The sequence below is a fragment of the Pan troglodytes genome, chromosome 5, assembly GCF_028858775.2.
Source record: "Pan troglodytes isolate AG18354 chromosome 5, NHGRI_mPanTro3-v2.0_pri, whole genome shotgun sequence".
Classification (NCBI taxonomy): domain Eukaryota; kingdom Metazoa; phylum Chordata; class Mammalia; order Primates; family Hominidae; genus Pan; species Pan troglodytes.
Window position 1 is genome coordinate 23,710,289 of NC_072403.2, and position 18,104 is coordinate 23,728,392.

General features: G+C 41.9%; 1 protein-coding gene across 17 annotated transcripts in view; it reads right to left on the reverse strand.

Moving 5' to 3' along the window:
* Positions 1–7,068: 7,068 nt before the first annotated feature.
* KIF13A (kinesin family member 13A) overlaps positions 7,069–18,104 on the reverse strand; it is a 228,262-nt gene continuing 217,226 nt past the window's right edge. For 13 of the 17 annotated variants that reach the window (XM_001170727.5, XM_054685623.1, XM_054685622.1 and 10 more), the window contains 2 exons: positions 11,863–12,654; positions 7,069–8,616 (listed from right to left, as the gene is read on the reverse strand). In XM_001170727.5, coding sequence (XP_001170727.1) covers positions 8,596–8,616; positions 11,863–12,654 — 813 coding nt within the window. In that variant the 3' untranslated portion in view covers positions 7,069–8,595. Of the gene's footprint in view, positions 8,617–11,224; positions 12,655–12,682; positions 12,807–18,104 lie in introns of those variants that run through there. The other 4 variants (XM_009450569.4, XM_001170796.5, XM_527240.6 and 1 more) reach the window with 3 other exon arrangements.

The window sequence follows — 18,104 nt, forward strand, 5'->3', positions numbered from 1 at the left end:
TATGAGCAACACTTTTTGAGGCTCAGATAGTTTGAGAGAGAAATTGAGACAGCATGGGCTGGTGCTTTGCTTCTTCCTATTGGCACCCTTCCAGTCTTGTTTTGACAGAATGGAAGGAATATATAGGCTCCAGAAAACATTCAGTTGGTCCTCTTTGAGGCATGGATGAGTTCCTGAAAGACCCATGAGTAATGCAAGAAGAAAGCTGAAATTTTTTGAGATGGAGTCTTGGTCTTGTCGCTCAGGCTGGAGTGCAATAGCGCAATCTTGGCTCACTGCAACCTCTGCCTCCCGGGTTCAAGTCATTCTCCTGCCTCAGCCTCCCGAGTAGCTGGAATTACAGGTGCCTACCATCACACCTGGCTAATTTTTTTTGTATTTTTAGTGGAGATGGGGTTCCATCATGTTGGCCAGGCTGGTCTTGAACTCCTGACCTCAGGTGATCCACCTACCTCGGCCTCCCAAATGCTGGGGTAACAGGCACGAGCCACCGTGCCTGGCCAAGAAAGCTGAAAATTAAGAGTCACTGTGACTGTCTAGGTTCACGACAGCATAGGCACGGTACAGGGGTGCCATGGCAGGGGCTGTGTGCTGGACAGCCCAGAGCTGGAGCCAGGGGCAAGGGCAGCTGAGCCTCATAAGTACCAGTGCAAGGCAAGTGGGAAAAGCTATAAGCAGAGTTTGCCAGGCAATTGTCCTGCAGAAAGTTTCCTGGAGGACAGACCATTATTGACATCAGTGGTGAGTGAGGCCAGGACAGAAGTCTATGACCAAAAATTCTATGAGAAAACTTCTCCTCAACCAGGGTCAGCAGAAACTAGCAGAAGACGACAGATTACAGGTGCTACCCTGGCCAACAGGATAACAAAAGGAACCTTCCAGACCCATCCTTAGAAGCATGGGGCTCAGAGGACAGACTTCAAGAGGGGAAAAGGAGCTCTGAGGCTGAGTTTATATTGAATATTTACCTGCAAGAGCCTAAACAGGAAGAAACTGATCAGGAATCCTTTTCTACATATCTGTACCAGTTTTTGATAATTCGTGTATTTTTACATTTTATTTTTTGTTAGCTTGTTTTCCTTTTCAAACTCTTCTCTTTTAAATCCTTTTTATTTTTTAAGAGAAAACTTCTAAGTTTCATTAAATTTTTTAAATTTATTTTTTACAGAAAACTTTTAAGCTTCGTAAATCCCTTTACGTTTCTTTTTCCAGTTAGCCAGCTTTAGATTTAAAATTTCATTTTACAAGCTTCAAGAGCCTTGAACCCTTGCTTATTCTGAAACATTTGGATGTGTAACACATCTTAATAATAAAAAATCCGATCTTTCAATATCTTCAGCAAAAAAGCCTATCTTCATAAACTCCTTTTGTTGACAGTTTTATTCCTAAATCTAATTGTTAATATCTTGTGCCTTAATAAGTAAAGGTGTGTCTGAATTTCCTATTTTGACCGAAGTCATAAAATATATTGGTATGCTTGTGTCTCTAATGAAGCAGATAAGCAGAGAATCAAATGAGAAAAATCCAACAAAAAATAGAGGCAGGCCAGATGTGGTGGCTCACGCCTGTAATCCTAGCATTTTGGGAAGCCAGGGCGGGAGGATCTCTTTGAGCTCAGGAATTCAACGTCAGAGATTCCTGAGAGCTCAAGAGGTCCTGAGATGGCAAGACTACGTCTTTACAAAAAATGAGAAAATTAGCTGGTTGTGGTGGACCGCGCCTGTGGTTCCAGCTGCTAAAGAGGCTGAGGCAGGAGGATCACTTGAACCCAGGAGGCTGAGGCTGCAGTGAGCCTGATCACACCACTGCACTTCAGCCTGAGCAACGGAGTGCATTTGCCTCCACCAGGAATATCAGTACAGTTTGATTACTGACTATAAGTCACACATTCAGATAATCCTAGTATTTTGATTTTTTTCTTTATTAATATCTCCTTTGTCTTCCATGGGATGTGCCTTTCGACTCTGCTCTTTATGAATAAAGGAGTTGGATTCCCAATTCACTCAGAGGTTTCAGTTAGCTTTGCTTTGCCCCATGGCTTCAGGTATATAACTTCATAATAGTTATGGTGGTTTTAAAATATGTCTACAAATCCTTTGACAGTCTTCTTCACAAAATGAAGAGCCTAGTTCCCCTCCCTTTCAGTGGGGGCTGGACTTAGTACCTCACTGCTGATGAACGGATTATGGTGGAAGTGAAGTGTGACTTGAGACCAGGTCATAAAAGCGGCACTGTGGCTTCTGTTTGCTGTCTTGGACCACTTGCTCTGGGGATGCCAACTGCCACATTGTGGGGACATTCAAGCACTATAGAGGGGTCTACAGAGCGAGGAAGTAGATCCACTCTAAAAGTGGATTCTCCCAGTCTCAGTTGAGCCTTCAGGTAACTGATAACTGTAACTCTGGCTGACATCTTTACATATTTTTTTTTAATTTTATGCATACACACAAACACACATACTTTTTCTTTTTAGCCCTTGGAGAAGAAAAGGAGAGCAAGAACTCTTACTCAATTACATTTTTTTTTTTTGAGATGAAGTCTTGCTTTGTCACCCAGGCTGGAGTGCAATGGTGTGGTCTCAGCTCACTGCAACCTCCAGCTCCTGGGTTCAAGTGATTCTCCTGCCTCAGCCTCCCGAGCAGCTGGGATTACAGGCGCCCACGACCATGCCCAGCTAATTTTTTATACTTTTATTGTTTATTTTTTGAGACGTAGTCTCGCTCTGTCACCCAGGCTGGAGTGCAATGGCGCAATCTCAGCTCACTGCAACCTCTGCCTCCTGGGTTCAAGCAATTCTCCTGCCTCAGCCTCCTGAATAGTTGGGATTACAGGGCTGTGTCACCATGCCCAGCTAATTGTTGTATCTTTAGTAGAGATGGGGTTTCACTATGTTGGTCAGGCTGGTCTCGAACTCCTGACCTCAGGTGATTTGCCTGCCTGGGCCTCCCAAAATGCTGGGATTATAGGCATGAGCCACTGAGCCCAGCCTCAATTACATTTTCTTTCAATACTTTTTAATTACATGACCAGAAAGCGTTACTTTTAAAATAAGGCATAATCATGTAATTAGCTGTCTTTTTTTCAACATTATTCTAAAGCTTTTAAAATATTGTAATTTAAAAAATAATTATTGGCTGGGGCAGCATAGTTTAGTAGAAGATAGTATCTTGTCCTTACTTAACCCTACAGGCTTTTTATTTTTTATTTTTTTTAGTGAGAAGAGTGGCATTATTTTACATTTTTGTAAATCTAATGTCTGACTTAATAGATGAAAGCTGGATTCCCAAAGCTGCTGTGCATTTAGTCTGTTAAAATATCACACGTGAGGTAGCCTCTGGAAAACTCCTGTCCATACTCATGAAAGAAATAGAGTGAAAAAGACAAATGATGTATTAGTATTATAAAAAGAGCTTTGACCTTGACTATCATTGAAAGTCTGAGGACCGCCCCCTCTCCAACCACACTTTGAGAACCGCTGCTCTTGTCTCATCTCATTTTATTTAGAAGGACACGGACCTCGGAAATCCAAAATGACACAGCCTGTTAGTGGGAGGATACAGATTAGATGGTTTGTCTCACTTCTCTTGCTTAGGTTTTCAGTCAGATACTTGGGAAATATACCCTGATGGCCTGTCCTGTTCTCTGTAGCTGCAAAGACTGTTACAATATATTATCCCCGCAAAAATTTTAATAAAAAAGGAATCATCAGCAAACCTGATAAATTCTACAACAAGCATACTGTGTTTGAATTTGAATTATGACATTTGAATTAGGATCTCTATTTGAACTGAAACACTAAGGCAAATTCTATGGCGCCCTACTCCATGCAAGTTGTTAATGACAAACTGCACAGTAAATATCACAAACACGGAAATACCACAGTGTCTGCGTCTGAAATATAATTCAGTGACAGATTCCAAAAAAATTAAAAAACATTAAAAAAAAAATCTTATCTTCTATATCCTGCGGGACCAAAAATATTTTCTCATGTACTGGCTGAAAGGGTAGTGGGCATATTAAGAGACTGCAAATAGGCTGGCAATTGTAGGGAGCTTTTTAGATTAAATAGAGTTGTTCTGAGATGTAGATATTTTTCATTCTCTAACCAGACCTTATTTTTGCCTTTTTTAAAAAAAATCAAAGAATCTTCAGGCCGGGCACGGTGGCTCACGCCTGTAATCCCAGCACTTTGGGAGGCCAAGGCGGGCAGATCACAAGGTCAGGAGATCGAGACCATCCTGGCTAACATGGTGAAACCTTGTCTCTACTAAAAAATACAAAAATTAGCTGGGCATGGTGGTGGGCGCCTGTAGTCCCAGCTACTCAGGAGGCTGAGGCAGGAGAATGGCTTGAACCCAGGAGGCAGAGCTTGCAGTGAGCCGAGACCGGCCACTGCACTCCAGCCTGGGCGACAGAGTGAGACTCCGCCTCAAAAACAAAAAAAAAGAATCTTCATGGTCACCTAGCGATGATTTCCTTTGTATCCTATTAGATGTTACAAATCTTCTTTAAATGGATCGTAGCCTTGTTCCTTAAAGAACGTAGTGTCGGCCAGGCGTGGTGGCTCATGCCTGTAATCCCAGCACTTTGGGAGGCCAAGGTGGGTGGATCACCTGAGGTCAGGAGATCGAGACCAGCCTGGCCAACATGGTGAAACCCCGTCTCTACTGAAAATACAAAAATTAGCCGGGTGTGGTGGCGGGCACCTGTAATCCCAGCTACTAGGAAGGCTGAGGCAGGAGAATTGCTTGAACTCTGGGGGCAGAAGTTGCAGTGAGGCTGAGATTGCGCTGCTGCACTCCAGCCTACATGACAGAGTAAGACTTTGTCTCAAAAAAAAAAAAAAAAAAAAAAAAAAGGAATGTAGTGCCTAGAAAAGCTGGTCTAGCAGACGGCATTATTCCCAAGGAAGCTACTCCCAACTGTTGGTTTTTTTCAGGCTCTACATTCTTTGGTTTTGAATCATGTGGCATAATGGAAATTATATATATATATATATATATATATATATATATATATTTTTTTTTTTTTTTTTTTTTTTTTTGAGATGGAGTCTCACTCTGTTGCCCAGGCTGGAGTGCAGTGGCGTGATCTCGGCTCACTGCAACCTCCACCTCCCGGGTTTGAATGATTCTCCTGCCTCAGCCTCCTGAGCAGCTGGGACTATAGGCGTGCACCACCATGCCCGGGTAAGTTTTGTATTTTTAGCAGAGATGGGATTTCACCATGTTGGCCAGGCTGGTCCCGAACTCCTGACCTCAGGTGATCCACCTGCCTTGGCCTCCCAAAGCGCTGGGATTACAGACGTGAGTCACTGAGCCCGGCCAGAATTTATCTATTCTTAATGAAAGAACTCACAACCGAGGCAAAATGAACTTTTTAGGTAAGGAGCTGCTGCTTTTTTTTTTTTTTTTTTTTTTTGAGATGGAGTCTTGCTCTGTCGCCCAGACTGGAGTGCAGTGGCGTGATCTCGGCTCACTGCAAGCTCCACCTCCTGGGTTCACGCGATTCTCCTGCCTCAGCCTCCCCAGTAGCTGGGACTACAGGCACCGCCACCAAGCCCGGCTAATTTTTTTGTATTTTTAGTAGAGACGCGGTTTCACCGTGTTAGCCAGGATGGTCTCGATCTCCTGACCTCGTGATCCGCCCACCTCAGCCTCCCAAAGTGCTGGGATTACAGGCATGAGCCACGTCGCCCGGCCAGGAGCTGCTTCTTTTCTGGTTTCCCTTTGAGCAAATTCTTTCCAGTTCTCACCAAACCCCCAAAGGCCCCCAGGAAGGGAAACTGGCAGCTCCAAATGACCCTTTCTTCTCCCCAGGAGGACACAATGAGAATGCTGCAGCTGGCCCCCATGACTCCCACTCCTGTGCTAGCGGACGCAGTTCGAGCCGTAGCCCCAAAGGTATTTTTATAAACAGCTATTCTCCCCATAAGTCGGTGCCATAGAAACACAAGGTTATATTTTTGTTATGATAAAATGTGTGTCCAAAAACTATCAACAAATGTGCTGACACTGGCACTACTGTATCTTGGAAATAACTGTTAAACACATGCCTCTAACTCTCCAATAAAATATGAACTAAACCCAGTTTGTTCTTAGTCATAATGACAGATGACAATGTCACTGACCTGAATACCACTGGTCTCATACTAGCAAGAGGAATGATGATTTGTTCATTTTCTCTTGAACTATACATTTAGTTGTCATCTTTTATTTAAATATTAAATAGCTGCTTTCCACTTCCCAAACCCATTCTCTAAAATTCAAATAAGTTTTGGGATTTTTTTGGGTCCCTTCTCTCCTTTCCCATGGAACTCTATACAGGGCACCCTTCTGTCCAGAACAGGCTAGATCTAATTCTTTGTAACTTCAGAAAGGGTATTGTGAACAGCTGAGATTTTTCTGAAAAGATGCTGTAATAATTGTTTTTAAATAATATTTTTATAATAAGCTACTTTTAGCCACTATTTCACAGGTGGCAGGGTACTGCTGCTTGCTGTAAAGATTTAAGCATCGTGAACAGGTATAACACACCATGTCCTACCTGCTCCAGATAGCCCCCCTCCACCACGATGGGATTGGTCTGTCTGGAACTTGTGACACTCACCACACCCTTCTGTCCTCTGAAGGTGCCTAGTTTTCAAAAGGCCTGTCTGTCCATGACATGTCACCAGGCTGAACACAGAGACTGACAAGCGAAGTGTGGCCTGCATCCTGGCTTTGCTACAGCTCCATCAGTAACTTCTCTGCCTCAGTTTTCTACTTGTCAAACACTTAATGACCACAGTACCTATGGGTCTGTTGCTGTGAGGATTAAATGAGATAATGAATATCAAATGTTTAGAACAGTGCCTAATACACAGTTGACCCCTAATAAATGCTAGCTGATATTATTATTTTTAACACTGCAGAGACATGCACACATAGAAATATGGTAAGTTAGATTTGAAACTAAAGGCAGGGTTATTAAAGACAAACGATTAGTGTTTTAAAATCTGAATTACACAGTTTGTATTCTAAAACACATACACACACACACACAGAAATGTGAACCAATTAAACACAATAAAGTTGAAAGGGGATATAAATTACAGTTTTTCTTTTTTTAACAGACAATAGTAAAATACTAGTCAGCTCACTATACACACAAATCATGAACAGCAGCTTTTCATTAAGGTTTCCAATATCTTACTCATTTACCAACTCGAAGAATTTAAAAGAAAAAAGGTACAGCAGGCTGTACGCATTCTCTCTCTCTTGCTCTCACAACACATTTATAGCTGTACATCCAGACCGATTATACAGGCATCTACAGAATAGGTACAGAAAGGAATTTTGTAAAAATTTCCATACACGTAATCCTTCAATGTCTCCATTTGTAGGAGAATTTTACAAATGAAGACACGACAGCAGGGTCATCTGTATTCGATCATCTCCTGCAAACATGGTAAAGGGTGAACCATTGAACTTCATAGCTCAGTCCATCTCCTCAGCATTTTCCAGAATCAAGCAAAATAACAACAGCAAAACCACACCACAGTGAAACCTACCAATCCAAAACAAAACCACACACACAGAAACACACAAAAATCAACACCTCCTACCCCACCCACCCCACCACGACTCCTGGCTGTCCTTGTGTTTTCTTACAGTAATACTGCTCTCTTCATTCCACCTGCCCAGCTGGGCTGAGCCACGGTCCAGGCAACTGTGGAGTCAGGACCCCAGTCATTGTCAACAGTTATAATACAATGTCAAGTCAGCAGGTGGAGGGGCAGGTGGAAGACCAAAGAATATAGCTGTGAGATTTCTCAGTGTGCTTATGAAACAAAGGACAGAGAATGGCAGCACGTGGCTTGGTAGCCAAGGGAATTATGGCACCAAACTTGCAGTCAAACATACATGTTCACACAAAAGAGTGGACAGCAAAAATGTTGTCTTATGTAAGTTCTTTGGTTATAAAGAACAGCATTCTATAACCTTTTCTGCAAAGAGGGATTTGCAAGCTCATTCTTAGGGAATAAAATATTTTTCATCTGCTCATGTATAAGAGATCGCCCAAGTTGCTTTGTAATGAAGTCCAGTACCTTATGATTTTCTACAAATCACCTTTATCTGCATTTTAGTGTGCAGCCTTGTCTGTCTCCAGACATACTATAGATACACATTTCATATACATAATATATATTATTTATAAAAAACAGATTAGAGCATTGACTCCAGATTCTACAGTAAGAACTGATTAAAATTGTACAAGAATAAAGTCTGTTGGAATCTGTAGAGGTTTCTATACAGTGGAGGTGTGTAGTAAGTGCAAAAAAAATACTGTCACTTAGTTAATCCAGGATTTTCAGTTCTCTTGCTTTCTGGAAAAAGCAGAGGCTGTTGATTCACCCAAGTGACAAAGTGCCGCTTCTCCCACTGGGGAGGGGAAAGGAGGTGGCCCAGGAAGTGCACGGCGTGGATTCTCCAGCTTCTGGTCTGAGGTCCAGCCAGGCGGCAGCATGTTTTAGAGATGGGGCTGGTGCTTGCCCAAGGTGACCAGGCGAACAAAGACGCCAAGCTGTGGCCTGAGGAGGGGTGCTTGCTGCTCTCACCGTGAGGTTGTGCCTCCCTGGAATGCAGAGGCTGGTGAGTTCATGCTTCTCATCCCCACCTCCCCACCCCACCCACAGCACCTACTCTCAGCCCAGTCCACACCCATCTTCCTGAAGGGACCCACAGGATTGGTTTTATTATGGAATCCAGTGCTGGAATCCACACTGTAAAAGCCCTGAGGTGATGTTTCAAGGAAAAGTAATGACAGCAACAACCAAAGTAAAAATTAAGAAAAAAAAGTGACTTCTGGATGTGCAGTCTAAGTCATTTCAGGGGTTTGAACAAAGTCAAACTTATGGTTCTCAGAAAAAATTTTAAACTGTCAAAACAACTTATTAAAACCAATGTAGCAGATACATTAAATCAAAAAAATTTTAAATTTTTGTAGAGACAGAGTCTCGTTATGTTGCCCACGATGATGTCAAACTCCTGGGCTCATGCGATCTTCCTGCCCTGGTGTCCCAAAGTGCTAGGACTACAGGCGTGAGCCACTATGCCTGGCCGCCAAAATTTTTTTTTTTCTGAGACAAGAGTTTAGCTCCTGTTGCCCAGGCTGGAATGCAATGGCACAATCTCAGCTCACTGCAACTTTCACCTCCCGGGTTCCAGCGATTCTCCTGCCTCAGCCTCCCGAGTAGCTGGGATTATAGTCATGTGCCACCACTGCCGGCTAATTTTGTGTTTTCAGTAGAGACAGGGTTTCTCCATGTTGGTCAGGCTGGTCTCAAACTTGTGACCTCAGGTGATCCGCCTGCCTCAGCCTCCCAAAGTGTTGGGATTACAGGTGTGAGCCACTGCGCTCCGCTAAAAACTCTTTAAAGGAGAAAAATCTCCATAATCCCATCATCTTGATATAACATGTTTGTAAATTTCACTTTAAACCATGATCTTTGGGAGGAACGCACTATTCTGGAAACTTTCCAATCCTTACCTTTTCCTGTTGGGTTCTAAATAATCTAGGCAATGAAAAAAGAAGGGGGTTGTTGCTCCTCTTCCCTCTTCTATGGGCAGTGCTTCCCACAGTATGGCCCTCAGATAACCTGTCTCCTATTACTCTATGGGGATGCGAGGGGATGGGGAGGAAGGAAGGGTTTGTGAATACCTTATTTCCCCTGCTGCACACTGTATAAAGCAAAATCTTAGGGCTGGATGGCAGTGACTCCTGGGAATTTGAATTTTTTAAAAATTTTAATTTTTAAAATTATTTAAACAGAGATAGGATCTTGCTCTGTTGTCCAGACTGGTCTTGAGCTCTTGGGCTCAAGTGATCTTCCCGCCTCAGCCTCCAGAATAGCTGGAACTACAGGTGCAAGCCACTAAGCCCAGGTGAATTTGAATTTTTTTTTTTTTTTGAGATGGAGTCTTGCTCTGTTGCCCAGGCTGGAGTGCAGTGGTGCAATCTTGGCTCACTGCAACCTCTGCCTCCCGGGTTCAGGTGATTCTCCTGCCTCAGCCTCCCGAGTAGCTGGGACTACAAGCATGTGCCACCATATCCGGCTAATTTTTGTATTTTTAGTAGAGATGGGGTTTCACCATTTAGCCAGGCTGGTCTCGAACTCCTGACATCTGGCAATCCCCCCGCCTCGGCCTTCCAAAATGCTGGGATTACAGGCATGAGCCACCATGGATATGAATTTTTAAGAGGCCTGCCACACCCTCCTTGCCCCTAGAGTTTGTAGCACCTTTAGGTTTGAGAAGCAAACCTAATCTTACAGTAAAGAATTAAAGAGTCTTTGACACTGGCCTTCTTGAACAAGGGTTGAAAAGCTGATGTATACCAGCTGTGTAGCTTCTGCTTTAATCCAGGTAAAGAAAGTTGAAGACCTAAACAAATGCATGTATTGCTTGCAAGAATGGTGGTGAGTGACTCTATCATTATTCTTATGTCGGGGAAGGAAGTCTTTTTCTTGTCAGAGATGACTGTTTAGGTTTTGGCAGTTCAGTAATGAGTATGCTGTATAAATGACCATACATTGAAATTTTAAGGGCTGTTATGAAAAGCAGGGGCAAAAGCCACATCACTGGAGTAACTTGCTCACAAAACAAAGGGATAGAGTAGCAGCATGATTATTTTACTTTTACCAAGCCTCTTTCTAGCTCTGTCAGTTCTTTATTTTGCTAAGCCATGACTCTCCCATGCCTTTTACAGCAAGTTGGGGGACCAAACAAATGAATGTGAATGGGAATAAATGGTGGTACTTCAGAGCAGAATGCTCAGAAGCAGAACATCTCTTATTTATGTAATTTGTGATTTTCCTTAGTAATAGTGGCAAAAACTCATTTTGTTCCCATATGAAAATTAACCAATATTGGTCAGGCACAGTGGCTCATGCCTATAATCCCAACACTTTGGGAGGCCAAGGGGGATGGATCACCTGAGGTCAGAAGTTTGAGACCAGCCTGGCCAACATGGTGAAAATATAAAAAAATTAGCCAGATGTGCTGGCACGTGCCTGTAGTCCCAGCTACACGGGAGGCTGAGGCAGGAGGATCACGTGAGCCAGGGAGGTGGAGGCTGCAATGAGCCAAGATCGTGTCACTGCACTGCAGCCTGGGTGACAGAGTGAGAGCCACACTCCATCTCAAAAAAAAAAAAAAAAAAAAAGAAAATTAATCAGTATTATAAACTAACCTGAGTTACTTCCAAAGTCCAAACTTCAACTGCTGCTGGAATTTGCCTATACCGCCCCAAAGCACTTTTTCACCTACGGGCACCAAACGACTGTCTATTTGCAATTCTATGATATATATGTTTTTCTCTCCACACTTTACCATCTCTGAAATTGGGGTGTCTTACAACTGTTGATATGATAGAGTTTAATTGGCAGTATTTTTTCTTAATGATACATAAAATAATGGTTCATATAATAATCAAAGGAATCACAGATTTGATGAAATATGGTAGATGCTACCAGAACACTTTGGGAAAACTGGTAACTAAACATCCCAGGGAATGAATATGAGATTGATCCTTATCCATCTGAACACTTCATTCAACACCAACACATGTGCCAGGTAAAAAAATCCACTGGTCTTATAATTTCACAATTGCGTTCTAGTTCCCAAAACAGACTTGCTCTCCGACAGAGACAGCTGTGCAGGAAGTGAGCCTGCTTCTCTGTGGGCTCATCTTTGCTGTCAGAAACAACTGGATGAATCTTTCCTACCAAGTTGTTGCGGTGAAGGGCCTCTGGGGTTGACATACAGTTAGACATACTCATTGACAGCACAGAACCCAAAAGGCTGCCTCTGGAATTATTACCTGGTCATTCTCTAACTTGGAATGCAGCTGGCTGGGGTGGTGGAGCCCATCGGAGACAGTCTTGCCGCCTGTTTTATTTGGTAGGCTCCTCCTACTGGAAAGCTCTCCAGCAGAAGAATCTGTCAAACCATCAAAATCTTTTCCCTCTGACACTCCCATAAATTCTGTGAAAGAATGGTCTTCAAGGATGTTGGTGGTGTGTTCTACCGTCACCTCCCTGGGGCAGAATCCCCTGGCTGGCTGGCTAATTTTGCTGGGGCAGGCATCTAGTTCTGAACATGAGCCAGTTCTGCACAGTGATTTGGAGTTTTTCTCAGGGATGCTCTGGGATGATGGGCTCCCTTTGGCTAAGGCACTGTTTTCCTTGAGTGGCACCACAATTATCTTGTCCTTTACCAAGCCTTTTTCGACTTCTGTCAACTCTTTGTTTGAGGACGGCCTGAAATCATGCACAAGCGATGGTGTGGAGTGCTCGGTGGAGTCTGCATCCTTCGTCTGAATGGCCAGCTGGTCTGAGCTGTCACTAGAAGGGACCACCATGTCAGACAGGGTGGCATTGGAGGCACTGTGGGAAAAGTAGCCACTGGTAATACTGCTGGTGGTAGGGCTACGGGACACTTCTTTCTCCAAGACCCGTGAGTTTGACAGATCTACTTTAGAGGAAAACCATTCCCTGTTCTCCAAGCTGGCATTGTAAACACTGAAGTCAGCAAACTCCACAGGTACATAAGGCTGTGAACTTATTAGCTTCCTGTTAATAGCTTCCAGCTCATTTTCTTCCTCCTCAGAGTCCTATAGAGGTGAAGCAAAAGTCAGTCATTAGCTCCTTGTAGCAACTGTACTGTTGAGACAAGTTTTAAATACTTGGCTGTTAAAGGCATTCACATTCACATGGTGTTCAGTGTTTTCTTTTTGTCTTTCCAAATTTGGCCAGATCTTGTCACCTATTGTAGATATAGGTGTATCAGTATTCTCAGAGACCTGTGAATATAAACCCCTTATCATCTAATTTGAAGGGGATTTAGTTCTTTTAGGCTCACTCAGTGCTAATTAGAAATCATTCCTTCCCTGGTTTAAGAGAAAGAATGGAACTGAAGTGCAGTGGACATTTTGTTAGTTATTCAAAATTAGCTTTTAGTTGTGATGTTTTCTCTTTTCTCATTAAATGAGCAGAGAAACAGGCAGAAGCAGAGAAGAGCCACTCCATTTGTCTTTAGAATCTTCACCTTGGGAAGCAAAGTGCAGGCAGTTAAGGTAATTTGTAAAAAGTTTCTCAGCTATTTTATGGGGGAAAAGGGAGTAAAACAAAGAACCCAACTGCAAAAGGGCAAAAAACACAATTTCAACACTCATTCTTATATTATGCTACATATCGAAAGGCTATAAAATACTAACAATCTGACAATTATGGTCTTCTAGGATTTTTGAGAAGTATGAGTAGAGGGTTTGGCTAGAAGGTGAAGAAGGCATAGTGAAATTTAAATGAAAATCTCCTTTGTAAAACAGTTTTCAAGCCCCTGTTCACAAAAATTGGTAAATACATGCAAAAGTGGGTGTCACCAACTCCCCAGTCTCTCTCCAAATGAATGATTCTTTTATATTTGGTAGAAAAAATGTGGGTATTTTAAGTCCAAATAAAATAAGTGATAAACTCTCTAGCCATTTCTAATTAATCTCAGAAGCACCTAATGAAATCGCAAATATTCCTTTTAAAATATGTCTTTCATTCAACAAATACACACTGAACATCCACTACATGGCAGCCATTGTCCTAAGGACTTGGAAATAGCAATGGTGAGCACAAGAAGGCATGGTCCCTCCCTCAGAGAATTACAACTTTGCGTCCTTGCTCTTAGAACAATCCTGGATGCTGCATGGATGGATAAGAATTTCATCCACAGGTAAACTTAGACACCTCAAAAACGGTTAGCTTTCTTTCATTGGTCATCTGGTTTAAAGCATCTGTACAATTAGAACTACTAGGTGCATGTAAAGACCTGGAACCAAAGCATCAGCCTTACTCATTAAGTTTGCATTTTATTAATTTACTTATTTTATTTTTAAGATTTATTTATTTATTTATTTATTTTGAGATGGAGTTTCACTCTTGTTGCCCAGGCTGGAGTGCAATGGTGTGATCTCGGCTCACCGCAACCTCCATCTCCCAGGTTCAAGCGATTCTCCTGCGTCAGCCTCCCGAGTAGCTGGGATTACAGGCATGCACCAGCACGCCAGGCTAATTTTGTATTTTTATAGAGACAGGGTTTCTCCATGTTGGTCAGGCTTGTCTCAAACTGCCGACCTCAGGTGATCTGCCCATCTCAGCCTCCCAAAGTGCTGGGATTACAACCGTGCCCGGCTAGGATTTATTTATTTTTATTTATTTATTTTTTTACAGACAGGGGTCCTGCTCTGTCACTCAGGTTGGTGTGCAGTGATGCAACTGTAGCTCACTGCAGCCTCAAACTCCTGGGCTTAAGCAATCCTCCAATCTCTGCCTCCTGAGTAGCTGGGATTACAAGTGTGAATCACTGTACCTGGCCCATAACATAAATTTGCTTTTTAATCGAGGTGGGGAGGGGGGATTTATCTTCAAGGCATGGCAAATACTTGTTCACAAATGAACATAAATTTCATCTGTTTAGATTAATAGTAATATTTTCTTTTGCATCTCAAGATTCTATATACCTCAAAAAAAGTTTAATACTCTCTTAAATGCTTCTCAGCTTTTAAAATAATTTAGTTTTTATAACTTAGTTGTAAAAATGTGACTGAAAATAAATGTGTAAAGGAATTGGTGATCCTAATTCTTTAGCTGTTAATCAAAGGTGAATATCAAATATCAGTGATAAAGTTCCTGAAATTGGCAAAACAAAATTTTTGGCAACACTAATCTCTTCTCATCTTATCTTTATCTGCATTCTAAATTAAGTAGCATTATCAAAAAAGTGGGGTGGAGCATTCTTTCCCAGGGTTGGGCAGAATGTTGGAGAAGGAACAAAGATTGAACAGAATTGTCTGAACCAGTAGCCTTTGCCTATATTTTCTAGATTCTCTACTTGTCATGTTTAGACTCAAAATTAATTTTTTTTTTTTTTTGAGACGAAGTCTTACTCTTGTCGCCCAGGCTGGAGTGCAATGGCGCGATCTTGGATCACTGCAACTTCTGCCTCCCGAGTTCAAGTGATTCTCCTGCTTCAGCCTCCCAAGTCTCTGGGATTACAGGTGTCCGCCACCATGCCCGGCTAATTTTTGTATTTTTAGTAGAGACAGGATTTCACCATGTTGGCCAGGCTGGTCTTGAACTCCTGACCTCAGGCGATCTGCCTGTCTCGGGCTTCCAAAGTGCTGGGATTACAGGTGTGAGCCACTGTGCCCGGCACAAAATTAAATTTCAAGTGTTTGTATCTCTTCTATTTCCTTTTGATTTAAGTTGGCAAAGAAACACAATTCTCCAAGTCCAAGCATACCTGATGCAATTAATTACTAAATTACTATTTACTATAATTAATTACTGAAAAGTTATTTACTTCAAGGAAAATCAAATTTAAAAATGAGAATTAGTAATTTGGAGTCCTTTATATGCTTGAAGTTATTTCTTCTCGAGACCAAGGAAAGGCCTGTTATCCTAAAATACAATTTTGCTGAATGAAATATGTAATCATGAATTCACTGAGTAGAAATAGTTGTAAATTTATCAAAGATAATAAATTATTCCTAAAGGATTAGAATGACATTAATAAAACTAAGAATCTACAAAGCCCCAAGAGATTAAGTTCAAATAGGGAGCAGTTCACAGTGGGGAAAATAACCCAAAAGCCCAGAGGGAAAGACTAAAACAGTAGGGACAGCTTATTCCAGAAAAAGGAAAACTTAGTAGAGATTAAACATTTTCCAATACTTAAAAGGAGATTGAATGTTCATTGAGTTATTGCCAATTAAGGGAGGATTTAATTGGCTTAAACTCATATTTTTGAGGGAGTTTGGTTTAGATTTTTTATACCAGAAATCTCATTTCTCATTATAGCTTAAAGAAGAATAAACTAAGCACCTTCCTTCAATGTCTTAAGGAAAAAGATAATTAAAACCCTATCTGAAGTGGCACATGGAGTCAAGTTCTCAAGCTTCTCTATAGCTACAGTCTTCATCTGAGTTTTGCAATTTAACTTATGCAGCTGATATTTACCTATACAGAAAGCACCTTGATTTTAAAAAGGGACTGAAATCCACATTAAAGCAGTGACTCTTTGTAAGGAGTTTCCTTCATTAATGCAATTTCCACTCCTATTATAATCGTGTCGTGCTGTTCACCAGAGATCTCTGTTTGCAGAACTGCACCAGCCAAGGGCTCCAGTACTTCTGTCCATGGTACTGAGGAGTGAGCCCTTTGTCTGAAGAGCAGCTGCAGGGCATACTGGAATTGCACTATATTTGGAAGCACCTGGAGTCACTGGAGTCCCCTTAATTATGCTGAGGAATGGGGCTCTTTGGTCTTACACTATCATTAACTGTGAGACCTTGAGCAAGTTGCTCAACAATTCTAACCCTTTGCTGCTTCTTCTGTAAACCAGAGGAATAAACCACATGCTGTCTATGCAAGACCTAACAGAACGGTCGTGTGGATACTGGGAAAAATCACTGACTTTCTTTCTGCTATTCTCTATGCTTTATGACTTAAAAAGACAGGCTCCAAAGGCATATTGTTGCTTCTGTCTTAGTCATATGAGACATGAAGTACATCTGTATGTCTTCCCAAATTGATCAAACAACAAAATATTGCTTAAAGAATCAAGCATAGCCATATTTACTATATTTTATGTGAAATTACAAAAGTTACTATGGTAATTAGGTGGGTTAAACATTAACAGGAACAATGTCTTGATGCTGTTCTTCTCAAGAATGATTTCAAACTCTCTTGATCAGTCTGAACTGAGTCACTCTGATTGTTCAAGAGTGGAAGAGAAAAGAACGCGAATTAGTCACAAAGGAAGAAAACAGTCTGTACCCATTTATAAGAGAAAAAACAAAATTAAAGTTTCCCAAAGAGAAACAAGAACCTCAGGTCAAACAAATAATGCACTTAATCTCTACCAAAACACCTTGAAAAACTGCTGTCTGGAATGAATTAAAGAGCCCAATTGCCTCTTAGGTGCAGAGTGCTCAGCAAGCCAGTTTCCTATGGAGAGTAGAGACAGCTTTTTCAAGTAAGACTCCAGCAAGAACAATAACACCATCAAGTCCTTCTTACTGTACTCCATGGCGCATTCAGTCATAGAGTCTAACTGCTGCTTGAGACTTCCTGGGTCAAGAGAATCTGGTTCCATCCTTCTCTCTGCTAGCTGAAAGCCCCGAGATGGGTTTTATTTTAAAATATTAAAGAGAAAGTGAAGAAAACATGAGCCTAGCTCTGTGAACTGTGAAACTATCTGCTGAACACCCCAGAAGGGTCATCCAGCAGTCTCTTGATGGTGTTGTGCCAAAATGTATCGTTGCAATAGGTTTAAATTGAGTGGCTGTGCACCACAGTGATAAGTGTCATGCCAATAAACAGATCCAATCAGACACAGAGCCAGAGAATTGGCAGGGGAACAAACTAGTCATTTGGCCTTTTTAGCCCACACTGCAGCCCTTATTAATTGAGCAGAGGTGGTCAGGTAAGTGAGAGAACAGCTCAGTAAGATTTGGAGAGATGAAGGAGCAGCTATTAATGTGCGGATTCTTCTCCATCAGGAACTAGGACAGGGCTTTGGGATAGAGGGACAGGGAGAAACCAAAGGCAGAGGAGGGGAAGAGGGATGAAGAAATGGAGGGAAAATGGTGCTTTTCTTCTTTCTTCACATTAGGAATGAGAAGGTTGTTTCTGAAGATCCACCCGCACCCCAAGCACGCAGGTGGGTGGCCAACTGCATATCTGGATTAAGCTGCAGTTAGTTAGTTCTCACACAGTATGCGTTAGGAACTGTTAAAGGATCTCACACTAATGAGGGAATTGGGAATGGGTCTGACATGGTGTCACTGGAAAATGAGACTCCTTACACTCTTCCCAATAGAGACGATGAGATGCGACAAAAACATCAAGCAGTCTCCTGTCTCCCTGAGCTGGTTTTACTTTTTCAAAGCCTAGGAAGCCACAGGAGAGTGAAAGCTGAGACAAAAATTTAGAGAATTCTTTCCAGGCTTGAGAATAAATGTGTTTTTTTTTTTTTTGTTAATTGAGGTATAATTTATAACCTAAGGTGCCT